At 32.7% G+C, this 12318-nt stretch overlaps 3 protein-coding genes across 3 annotated transcripts; all 3 read left to right on the top strand.

Moving 5' to 3' along the window:
• The first annotated feature begins 5935 nt into the window (after positions 1–5935).
• LOC130658015 (beclin-1-like) lies at positions 5936–7999 on the top strand. The gene has a single exon (XM_057461037.1). It carries the CDS (start codon positions 5972–5974, stop codon positions 7322–7324), a length of 1353 nt encoding a protein of 450 aa, XP_057317020.1. The 5' UTR covers positions 5936–5971; the 3' UTR covers positions 7325–7999.
• A 483-nt stretch (positions 8000–8482) lies between these two features.
• Positions 8483–9380, top strand: LOC130658017 (RING finger and CHY zinc finger domain-containing protein 1-like). Its single transcript, XM_057461039.1, has one exon. The coding sequence runs from the start codon at positions 8671–8673 to the stop codon at positions 9244–9246; it is 576 nt and encodes a 191-aa protein (XP_057317022.1). The 5' UTR covers positions 8483–8670; the 3' UTR covers positions 9247–9380.
• A 134-nt stretch (positions 9381–9514) lies between these two features.
• Positions 9515–11860, top strand: LOC130658016 (leucine carboxyl methyltransferase 1-like). Its single transcript, XM_057461038.1, has one exon. It carries the CDS (start codon positions 10789–10791, stop codon positions 11710–11712), a length of 924 nt encoding a protein of 307 aa, XP_057317021.1. The 5' UTR covers positions 9515–10788; the 3' UTR covers positions 11713–11860.
• Positions 11861–12318: the final 458 nt, after the last annotated feature.

Raw genomic sequence — 12318 nt, forward strand, 5'->3', positions numbered from 1 at the left:
CCGAGCTTAAAGAACATGGTTGCGAGTGTCATAGCAACTTTATACTGGTAAATCAAGCAAAGTGTTTGGCACAGCAAGGCGCGAGAACTGAAAAATAACAATCCTGGTGGGCTATATCTCAGCACTGGACTGGAAGCGGCGACTATCACTATTGTATTTCATATTTACAAGTTATGTTTTCTCAGTATTTCTGTGTCTGAAAATTCACACAGGTTTTGGATTGTCTGTACTTAATTTTCCATTGTCAACTTGCCATTGCCAAATTGTTTATCCAACAGGAAGGGGGAGGGCTATTTTGTTGTTTAGGGAAACCCAACAGAAAGAGGGGAAAGCTTTTTGAGTACAGGGTGCTTTTCTTACTGTGTACTGCAGCTCAAAACATTGTTTCGAGGTTAAAGGGTTGAATGTGTTGACTTCATGACAGTGGCAAAGAGGACTTTATTACTAGCTACATCAAAATGCATTGAGTTGTGTAGCGTACCACCCTAAAATGGCTACTTTTTGAGTTTTATAAAAATGTTAGAACTGCATTAGTTGTTGTGGATTCATAAAGTTCTATCTTTGCAATACATTAAAATGAGTTTTCTGGCTCTTTTAAAATTTAAATACTTTTATTTGGGTTATCTTCTCATCAGTCCCTATAGCGCCTTTTAAAAATTTTTTTTGAGAATACAAATCTACTCCGCATAAAATATAACGTTCTAATTTAAATAATCAAGAGCTCTCAGTTTTAGTATGTCTTGTTTTTAAGTGTCTTCTAAAAGTTGATGCTTCTCGTGTTCCCAAAATTAGACCATCCAATCTTTTTGTTTTCCCTATGATGCATATTAAAAAAATTTAATATGCATCATAAACATGGGAAATCAAAAAGAGCTCTGCAGTGGAGTTGAATCATGAAGTAAGATGCTCTGTGCATTTGTTCTGAAATCAATATAGAAAGTGTTGCGGAGAGGTTGCCAAGGCAAAGGCATTAAGCACGGCAAGGAAAGGGCAAAGGCAGGCAAGGAAATAGGAAGAGGAATCAGGAAGGCAGGGGTAGGAAAGGCATGATGGGAGGCACAGGCAAGGACATAGTAGGCAGGCACCAGAAAAGGCATAGGAAGGGTAGGCAAAGAAAGGCACGGTCAGTGCTGGCAAGGCAATGGAACGGCAAGGCAGGGGTGCATGACTTTAATAGAAAATCTCCACCTTACAACTCAAAGATTGCGTATACTCAATATGTCTAAGTTAAGTATCATATTAGTCCAGGAGTATAGAAAATATTGAGGTGCAAATATTTCAAGTTCAATATCTCAAAAAAAAGTCTCAAATTTATCTCAGGTCAATACACAGTGAATCATAGCAGAATTATGTGCCATTACAAGTATTTAAACAATCGGTCATAACGACATATCATTTTTTGATAAATCTGAGATTAACTTGGTTCCAATGACAACAACATTAAAAAGTCAAGATATAGAAATAATCAGAGAAGTCTTACTCAAAGATTACCTATTATATGAAAACCTGGTTGTTGTAGGTGCAAGATAATTATGTTTTTCCTAGCCCTGTCCAGGATTTGAACCTGGATCTCTCATTTGCATGAGTGTCATAGCCATTAGACCAGCAGGGCATAAACATAAATATATATACAAAACTTTACAGGTGAGTATTATATACACTTAGGAATTTACGCTGGTTAAGCCACAAGCAACTGTGTTACCTGGCTAGATAGAGGATAGCCAGTTTTAATCCTATAGATATTCCTAATCAGGGCAAAATTACCCGACTGAATATAATATGTGTAGTCAAAAGATATGAGCCTGTCAAGAACAATTCTTTTTTTCCAGCTACTTTTATACTAGCCAGCTATATGTTCACTAGCTTTAGTTAGGTAGCTAGTGATGATCTTTTTACATGGCTTTGCATTAGCTAGGTAGCTAGCTAAAGGCTAAAAAGTTGTTCATTACATGTATCAAATAGTATAATTTAATAGAAAATACAGTAAACAACTTCCCTGATAAGACAACAATAGAAAAAGCAAGCTTAATTACGGATTACCAAGGCGTGCATTATAGTTATGTTTTTCCTAGCCCTGTCCAGGATTCGAACCCAGATCTCCCATTTCCATAAATGAGTGTCATAGCCATTAGACCAACAGGGCATAATACATAATATATACATGGCATACAGAATTTTAACAGTTTCACATTATACTCAGAAACTTACTAAGCTTTCTTCTGTACCTTGACTGTTAATATTGTTAGAGTTATTAACAACCAATATCGTCAAATCCATATATACATATATTTAAATATTTTCAGTATAGCTATAGGTGTTGACGATTGCATGATAACCGTTCGTCAGAATTTGCCCTGGTAATAAAAAATGCAGGTGTTGGATGTAAGCATCAGAATTTAAAACGTCTCAAACAAATAACAAATGTATATACATGTTCAAAAAGTTTCCCGATATATATATTTATATTGCAATAATTTCCGTTTCTGTAACTTGAGCCGTACTGGTGTATGCTCACTGGCAGGGTTAAAAAAATTTATTTCCTGACCTGTGTACAATATAGCTACAATCGTCCACAAAAATATGGCTTTCCATTCCCCCTCAATGTTGAAAACTACTGCCCTTTGTGGCTGACCAACGTAAACGATTACACGTGACATACCTTTACATAAACATTGATCATCAGTGGGGACCGAACGTACTATTTGCAGAATATGTGACTATAGCTAGCTATGTTTTTTTGCTGACTTTTCTAAACTTTTTGGTTCTTGGTTTTTCATATATAAAACTGTCAGAGCCAACAAATTTTGTGTTGCTGACTTTTCTAAAATAGTAATGTCGCGCCATAGATTAGTGGTTATAGCTCTCGTACTCTGTGCGGGAGACCGGGGTTCGATTCCTCTTGACGGCGATTCAACATGGGCGAGTGAATGTTACCATACCCCCGGGTTAACCCAAGCCATGTGAGGGAAATTGGGAAGATGGCACACTGTGTGGGCCGTTGGATGTTGCCGGGAGTTGTCTAGTAGAGCGCGGGCCCTAATTGGGTCTGCGTAGCTCAAAATGAGCATTAAATACTCTAGGACTCTCCATCAAGCCATGGCCCCTCCTGGAAATAATAGACAGGGTATATCCCTCGATATTTGTGAGGCTAGTCATGTAAAATATGCACATCTATCTATCTATATCTATCTATCTATCTAAACTTTTTGGTTTTTGATATATAAAATTGTCAGGGCCAACAATTTTGTGCACAATTGTAGCTAGAAACAAGCTATGTGATGGGACAAAATATAATTATTGTGTAGTACATGTATAGCTATATTGGTAGTTTTATCCCAGCTAAGTGGTTAATTTTATGCTAGTCTTTTTGCTAGCTATATAAAGGCACTTGTTGCTCTTTTTATGCTAGCTAGCTATTACTCTTTTAAAGTTAGCTAGCTATACACTATATCCTATCTAAGGCTAAGAAGGGGTTCATTACATGTAAAAAAAAAATAGTGATATACTAGCTAGCTAAACATACCCTTTCTTCGTTTCTTGAAAATGACCTTATATATATATACAATATACAAATTACGCTAGGCCATCTTTAAATAAACAAAAGCACTCCCTCGTTGTGTCAATAAAAAAACACCTTGTCTCGCTTAATTTAGCAATTATATAAGAGAATGACCGGATTAAAGTACTGGGCAACCCAGTCCAAAAAAAAAGTGGCACGAAAATTCAATGATTTTGATGTATAGTGGGGGCGGAAATCCTATACACTCTCCTCCGTCCCTTATATTTGGCTTATTTAATGAGGAAATGGGCTCCGCTACGCTCCGGGCGCTGACGCGCCCTCCGCTTCTCTCCGCAAAAACAGCTATCCATAGATGAAGGGTTGGCATGGATTACACATTTTCTTTGTGGTGGCGATATTTGGATGCTGGTTATAATAAGGCAATATACACTACATAGGGACACAGATATAGCAGCTTTGACCCAATTGGGTAAGTGTTACTTGTTCAAGTACCTAATTGGGTAAGTCAATGCACATGTTACTGCAGTTCTGATAGAATTAAAGATGTTATCCAGATAAGAAGATTGAATTGGCTGGGGCACTTTGAAAGAATGGAGGGGGATAATTGGGTAAGAAAGTGTAGAGACTTGATAGTTCCTGGGGCAAAGCCCAGAGGCAGACCGAGAAAGACTTGGCAGGAGGTTATAAGGACAAACTTGATACAGAGGAAGGTGAGTTTAGATCTAACACAGTCAAGATCAGATTGGAAGAGGGTCATTAATATACCCCGTCCAACCCATGCTAGCATTGAAAACAGACATTAAGCCAAGAATGATGATGATGATGATGATTCAACTCACTACAATATAAATGACGTCATCCAATTGAATATTCATTTTATATATGAAAACATGGGCTCATAGCATTTCCTTTTTTACATGTTGTGAAGTTTGGCATGTTTGTGAAAGGAGTTTTGTATGAAAAAAGAAAGCATAAAGATTATGACCATTATCAATTTAAAGGTTATAATTAATTTAGCTGGTGTGACGAAAAACACAAGCAAAAAGAGTGCATATACTATGCTGGTAACCCAAATCAAACCATCTATCTGGAAAAAGGTTATGGAGCGCGCAACGTGCGTGGACTCCCTTGATACGCAATGTACCGCGCTTATAATAATAAGAAACAATTAAAATAAATTGTTGCGATCTAACGAGAATCTAGTATCGTGACAAAATCAGTTTCGATGTGTTGCGATTGTAGGTGATAATGAGAATAAAGAGAAATTTTTTTAATGAGAATAGAGAGAAAGTTTTTTTTATTTCAAACACATCTCTGCATTTTATTTTAAATACGTGTATATTGTAAGAAAATTTTTAACTTTCGTATTTATTAAAGTAATTCTAGCGCATTACATATTTAAACTTTGAAAATGCGATCTCTAACGAAGCTTTTTTTGTCACCGCTTTTTGTTCTTAAACTTTTAAAATGCGATCTAAAAAAACTTTTCTATTGCCATTCTTCGTTCTAAGTTTTTAAAATGCGATCTAAAACAGCATTTCTATTGCCGCTTATTGTTCTTAAACTTTTAAAATTTGATCTAAAAAAGCATTTCTATCGCCGCATTTCGTTCTTAAACTTTTAAAATGCGATCTAAAAAAGCATTTCTATCATCGCATTTTGTTCTTAAACTTTTAATATGTGATCTTAAAAAACATTTCTATTGCTGCTTTTTGTTTATAGACTTTTAAAATGCGATCTTAAAAAACTTTTCTATCGCCGCATTTTGTTTATAAACTTTTTAACTTAGATCTAAAAAGCATTTCTATTGCCGCATTTCTTTCTTAAACTTTTAAAATGAGATCTAAAAAAACTTTTCTATCGCCGTTCTTCGTTCTTAAATTTTTAAAATGTGATCTAAAAAAGAAAGATTAACACTGGCTGTATACCCTAGATTGTTATGCATAAGTTAAAAAAATATAACACAAAGGAAGTATAATTATAGTATAATTAAACATCCGCGATCATTGTTGAATACACTTTTATTTTTAAAATAGTTCTATTATGAAAAGGTGTTAGAGGCCTTGATAGAACAATGTGGAACATCACATTTTGTACAATTTCTCACTTCTTTTGGTAAGCAAAAGTAAGTTTAAGTATGACCCCGTTTTGAGGTTTTTAACACAGTAATCTTTTCGCTCTCTATAGGGTCTGTTTTGAAGCTGAATCATTATTGCTTAAAAATAATATTTTTTTGATAACAAAGTTGATGTTATTCACTTCAATTCTTATTATTTACTCTATGCTCACATTAATACATGTATATAAAGAAAAGATTAAAAATAGAATAAAGGATTCAAGTTTTTTCAAAAGTAGTTTTGAACTGAAAAAATGTTTTTTATGAAAAACAAAGGCGTGCTAAAGAATAATTTAGGTGCTCTAACATTACATATACATTTATTTTTAGTTAAAATGTCACAATCATTTGACACAATTGATGCATTTGGAAAAGATACTACCCATGTTAGCTTTGTTTGTCAGCGATGTTATCAACCACTAAAGCTTGACAACTCATTGTACTCACTTGACAATGATACACAGCAAGAATTGGAGTCACCGTTTCTGACGGCATACTCCCAATCAAACGAAATGTCTGAGAAAAATGTAAATACTGTAACAGATTTAAAATCACTTAGTTCAGCTGATGTTGTAACTAAAATTGTTTTGCCTGCAAAATTAGCGTCTAATGAAGGAAGTGATTTTACGCTTCTAGGCGAAACTTCAAGTGGAAACAAAACAGATAATTTGAGTCACAGGTTGAAGGTTTCCACTCAGTTGTTTGACATTATGTCAGGCAATGCTGACATTGACCATCCATTATGTGAAGATTGTACAGATAATCTCTTAGACCAACTTGATGACCAGTTGTGCATTACTGAAAAAGAATTGGAGAGCTACAAGGACTTATTGCTGCAGTTAGAATCAAAGAACGTCATGGAGGATACACAGTTGGATGCAGATTTGGATAAACTTAAACTTGAAGAAAAGGCGCTGTTAGAGGAGCTTGCGATGATTGAAATTGAACATAAAAAGACTGTCGAAAAGAAAGAGGAATTAGAAAAAGAAAACGAAGACCTGGGTAAAGAGGAAGAAAAGTATTGGAGAGAATATTGTGAGCATCACAAAAGCTTGCTTGATTTTGAGGATGAGCAAACAAGTGTTTTAAATCAACTTCAGTATGCGCAAAGTCAGCTTGATAAATTGAGAAAGACTAACGTATTTAATAGCACTTTTCATATCTGGCACAAGGGTCATTTTGGAACAATAAATAACTTTCGGTTGGGGAGATTACCAAGTGTGCCTGTGGAGTGGACAGAAATCAATGCTGCATGGGGTCAAACAGTTTTACTTCTGCACTCTTTAGCTAAAAAAATTGGTCTAACTTTCCAGCGTTATCGGCTAGTTCCTTATGGAAATCATTCTTTTATTGAATGTTTAGATGATAAATCGAGAGAACTTCCTCTCTACGGAACTGGTGGTTTCCGGTTCTTTTGGGACACTAAGTTTGATCATGCAATGGTGGCGTTTTTGGATTGTTTACAGCAATTCAAAGAAGAAGTTGAAACTGGTGATTCAAAGTTTTACTTGCCTTACAGAATGGAAAAAGGGAAAATATATGATTCTGCTAGAGCTGGTGCATATTCTGTAAAAATTCAATTTAATTCCGAAGAACATTGGACGAAAGCGTTGAAGTTTATGCTCACAAATTTGAAATGGGGTTTAGCCTGGGTTTCATCACAATTTGCTGAAAAAAACTCAAAATAGCATTATGATTCTTCTGTTTATACAATTTTTGATTTACACATTTTTTAAGTTTAGGACTTGTACCAATGTTTTAAAAAATCTACATTAATAGAATAGATATATCACAACATAATTCTCATATTCCTGGTTACTGATATGTACGTTTTTAAAACTTTTTATTTAATTTTTTTGTGGAAAATTTGCAATGAAACAAATGTGAAATGAAACTTTTAATCTTTTAAAATATTGTGTTATGGCATTAGAATTTCAGAGATTGAAGTGTTGTTATTTTTAGTTTTTCAAGCTTTGCATTCACTTTGTGTTCAACTTTTCTCTGATAAATATTATTATGGATTATTTGGATTATTTTTATGGTGATTTGATTTTTGGAAAATGTATTCAAAGACAAAAGGGAATTTTATAATAAAGTTTGTATTTTTTTCTTTAAGCTTTAAAGTTTTAAAATCTTATAACCTATAGTAACCAGTTCTTTAAAAACCGTATATTTGTGGAAATTCATTTCAAAATAAGAATGATAAACTGCAAATTTTATTGACAATAAAGTATAAATACACACACACAATGTGGTTTTATTTTTATCACAAACGAACCCACAGGGAAATCATTACTTTGAAAAGATACTTTAATGCAACACATTGTGTACAAACTTTTAAGTAAGTGACACATTCAAGGTAATTGGAATTGTAAAAATGAAGTGAAAGAAACCTTTTTTGGCTCTTGTTTAAAAAAAAAACGAATAAGATTTTGGTGAACAAACACAGGTTCAGATTGACTGATTTAAGATAGACAGTGACTTTGTAGTGTTTTTTTGTTTTTTTGAAAAGTGTATGATGTGTATGCATCAAGATGCACATAAAAGTGGCAGTCATTAGTAAATGTAATGGATCCAAATGTTTAAATCGAGTTTACAATTGTTGTCTTGCACAGGAAAATGAAATGATTCGCACATGAAAAAATTAATAAAGTAAATCTTATTTTAACTTTTATGCAACAAAAAAATATTTAGTCATCTATTTGCGAATCACAATTTCTTCATCAAAGTCTCATCTTAAACAGACTTGTATGTTTTTGTCCTCTTTAAAATGATTTTTCGGCATACCAGGCTATTATAAAAAAGTTTTGAGATATGTAGTAAAAGTACCAAGTTTTTTACATTGGTCGAAATTTGTTTTCTTTTTTGTACTTTCTATTTTTAAGTGTCCTATTAACAGCATGCCTAAATCAATTTGCTTGTGTATGGGTGTATGCTGATGCTGATGGCCTGTTTTTTCTAAAAAAATATAGCATTTTTAAATTCTAAAATATATATATTTTGCTTTTTTTTAGATTTAGATAATTGTATAAACATGTCAGTTTGCAGTCATTACATTCGAAGATGTGCTTTGGTTACACCTTGTTGTGAAAAAACATACCCTTGCAGGTTTTGTCATGATAGGGAAGAAAATCATGAGTTAGATCGCAGTTCTGTGGAGTTCATCAAATGTACCCAGTGTTCTACAATACAAGAAGTAAGTCTACACTGCACTGAGTGTGGGATACGCTTTGGTATGTATGCATGTTTGGAGTGTAGATTATTTGATGATCAAGACAAAGAACAATTTCATTGCGACAAATGTGGAGTATGTCGTGTCGGTGGATCGGAAAACTTCTTTCATTGTGATAACTGTGAAATTTGCTTGAAAATATCTTTGATTGATTCACACAAATGTCGTAGTGAAAGTGGTAAAGATCGATGTCCAGTTTGTTTTGAGTATGTACACACCGCTTCAGAGCCATCTTTTGTACCCAGCTGTGGACATTTAATACACTTCAAATGTTATAACTTGATTCAAAGGTTTGGTCATTCCTCATGTCCAATTTGTATGCAAAGTTACAATCCGCCAGCCACAAGAACCGTTGGCAATGTCAATGGAAATACGTAACAGTTTTTTTCTAATTGGCATAAGCACTCAAGTACAACTGTGAAGAATGTAATATTGGTGAATTAACTTTAACCAAAATAACAAAAGTACTTGTACGCTATGTTCAAATTAATAAAAATAAAATATTTAGCTTCCTTGTCAAGGTTATATATTTTATTTATTTAAAGGGAAACTATGCCTGTTTTTTTTTTGTTTTTTTTTTTCAAAAAATGTTAAAGCTATAATATGCGATTATATAAGAGCTAGGGGAAAAATCACTGCGTTTTTTAATGGAAATGTTTGCAAAAATTTTTGTGCTTTATGCAAAACAACAACAACAAAAACTAAAAAGCTGATTCCTCCTAAGAAAACAAAATGGTAGGCACAAGTGGGCTGACCTGAAAGGCTAGCTGCTTCCCTATATCTTCCAGTTTGTAACTACACACACTTGGGTGTCTCTCTGTTCTGCTTGTTCTTTTTGTGCATCATGTCATCATTACTGTTACCATTAGTTCACTTGACTGTAAACATTCTTTAATTTATATCATTACATTTTATCTTTAAGAAATTTATATACCAACAAGTTTTGTAGTGTGTCATTTTTGGTGGTCACTATTTTATTTTCCCACTGACACAGCTCATTGTGGAAACAATTATTTTTTTTCAGGATATTTAATTGTTGTGAGAAATTAAGTTAAAAAGACGTCCCATGTGCTCTTCAAAATTCTATTTTGGAAATAATTTTCCTTTTTATCGTTTTTGAAAAATACAATTCTTGAAAAAAGATGACAAATGCATTTAACGTTACATCGAGTTATAGCATCGTTACCACATTTTTAACTGTCAATATTATTCAAGAGAGAAATTTACAAAATGTAACATGAGTATCCATAACTTCTACAAAGTGTATTTCTTTCTGAATTAAAATACTGGTACTAAAAAGAATAATAATTTGTGTTAAATTATTCAATTTTTGTTTATTTTGTACGATATAATGTATATAAAGAAATCTTTTTTTTTAATTATTTCTACAGTCTTAATGCATTTAAGCCTAAATGGTGATAATTTTAGAATGTGGATACATGTAATGAATGCCTAAAATATTATGTATAAGTTAATAAATTTGTTGATTTTTTACTGAATTTTTAACACATATTTTATTGTATTTATTCTCTAGCTAGGTAGGATCTAACTAAATTACACAGGTAAAAGTTTTTAAAAAAATGAGGCTGAGATTATAACTATACTTTAAACTGATGATAAATTTTAAAATTTCATGTTTATTTATACTTGTCTTTTTGTTGACCAACAAACCCTGTACTAACTATAGCTAAGTCCACCAGTAAAGGAACCTATTATTGTGGTCAAAGCAAATTTTTATTTGTTTGAGATTGTGTTGTATAATAATGATATTGTGCCTCTGGATTTAATAACAGTTCTTTTCTGTAAAGATCAGAAAGTCAATCCAAACATTTTGTCGTTTTTGTTTCCATTCATTTGCTTACCTTACAGCCAATTGCAAAAGTTGTTATTTTTATTTTAACTTAAGATAGAAAAAGTATAATGGGAAATGAAGCTGTAATGTCGACAAATGATGATGCATCTAGTTGCAAAAGATATGCTTCCGAAAAAGGTTATTGGAAGGATAACTTTATTCAGCATTTTGTGAAAACTGTACCTGATCGCAAAACTCCCGAAATTAATCGTGGATATTATATTCGGCATAAAGCTGTGCGTCATTTAGTAAACGAATTTCTAAAAGTGACATCATGTGACTGTCAAATAGTTAATATCGGGGCTGGCTTCGATACATTATATTGGAATTTGCATGAAAGTGACAGCTTACCAAAACATGGAATTTATGAAATTGATATGAAATATAATGTTCAGAAAAAGTGTATGTTGATTAAAACTAAGAGACAGCTAAATTCTATCCTTTCAAATTACAGTATTAATGTAAGAGATGCAGTTATCACATCAGATCAATATCATTTGATGTCCGCTGATGTCACAAACGTACCTGAACTTGAAAAATGTCTTATGCAAGCCGGAATTAAAAAAGAAGTATCAACATTGTTTCTAGCAGAGTGTGTCTTTGTTTACCTTGACCCTACACACACTGAAAACTTGCTAAAATTTATCACAAATGAGTTTTGCAATGTTATGATTGTTGATTATGATGCAGTAAACTTTAATGATCGGTTTGGTGAAGTAATGAAACAGAATTTACGAGGCAGGCAATGTCATTTGTTGGGAGCACAACCAGATATGCAATCCAAATTAAAATGTTACCGCAATTTTTCAAATGTAGAAGCAAAACTTTTGTTTAATGTTTATAATGAAGTAGCTGAAGAGGAAAAACAAAGAATGGAAAAGTTGGAATTTCTTGATGAAATAGATTTGTTATTTGATCTGTTGAAACACTATTGTATATGCTGGGCATACAATGATTCAACAACTATTGGCTTTGACAAAATATTGATATAAGAATTCTGTACTTGGTTAAATGAGCACCCCTGGGTGTCGTAGTTTTTTTAACAATAAAGAGTGCATATTCTTTCAAATGTAGTGTATGATTTTTTTTTTCTTGTTAAATAAAGTTTTGCTAAAAGGTATTAATGCCACAGAGTTTTCCTGTAATGGCTTTTTTGTTGTGTGTTTATATATAAAGTTGCTGTTAATATCAAATTCAAATTTTATGAATTATTTTTACATTAAATGTTTGTTATACATTTTTCAAATAGAAAAGATTACCTACTACTTACTTACTAATGTTTGCGCAAAGGAGTTTGGTAGTGTACAAAGATGCATTAAAAAATGCATTAAAATATACATATTTCATGAAAAATAAGGAACATGTCAGTATTTTAAAACCCTAAATTTTACTTTTTCTAAATTTTTTTTAATGTTTTCTTTGTTGGTTGGAGGAGAATTTGTGACTTGCGCGAAATTTAAAATGAACAACAGACTTTTATACCATTATTGTTATTTTTAAAGTAGTATTGTGCAGATGTCGTGTAACATGACTTGTGTTTTAGTTTTTTAAAATTTTACAGAGATTTTAATTGCACCTGAAGGTATACAAGGTTAAAG

Source organism: Hydractinia symbiolongicarpus, chromosome 9, assembly GCF_029227915.1.
Source record: "Hydractinia symbiolongicarpus strain clone_291-10 chromosome 9, HSymV2.1, whole genome shotgun sequence".
Classification (NCBI taxonomy): Eukaryota; Metazoa; Cnidaria; class Hydrozoa; order Anthoathecata; family Hydractiniidae; genus Hydractinia; species Hydractinia symbiolongicarpus.

Excerpts from the sequence above, each read along its gene's own strand:
- LOC130658015 (XM_057461037.1), top strand. The coding sequence starts at position 5,972 with ATGTCACAATCATTTGACACAATTGATGCATTTGGAAAAGATACTACC.
- LOC130658017 (XM_057461039.1), top strand. The coding sequence starts at position 8,671 with ATGTCAGTTTGCAGTCATTACATTCGAAGATGTGCTTTGGTTACACCT.
- LOC130658016 (XM_057461038.1), top strand. The coding sequence starts at position 10,789 with ATGGGAAATGAAGCTGTAATGTCGACAAATGATGATGCATCTAGTTGC.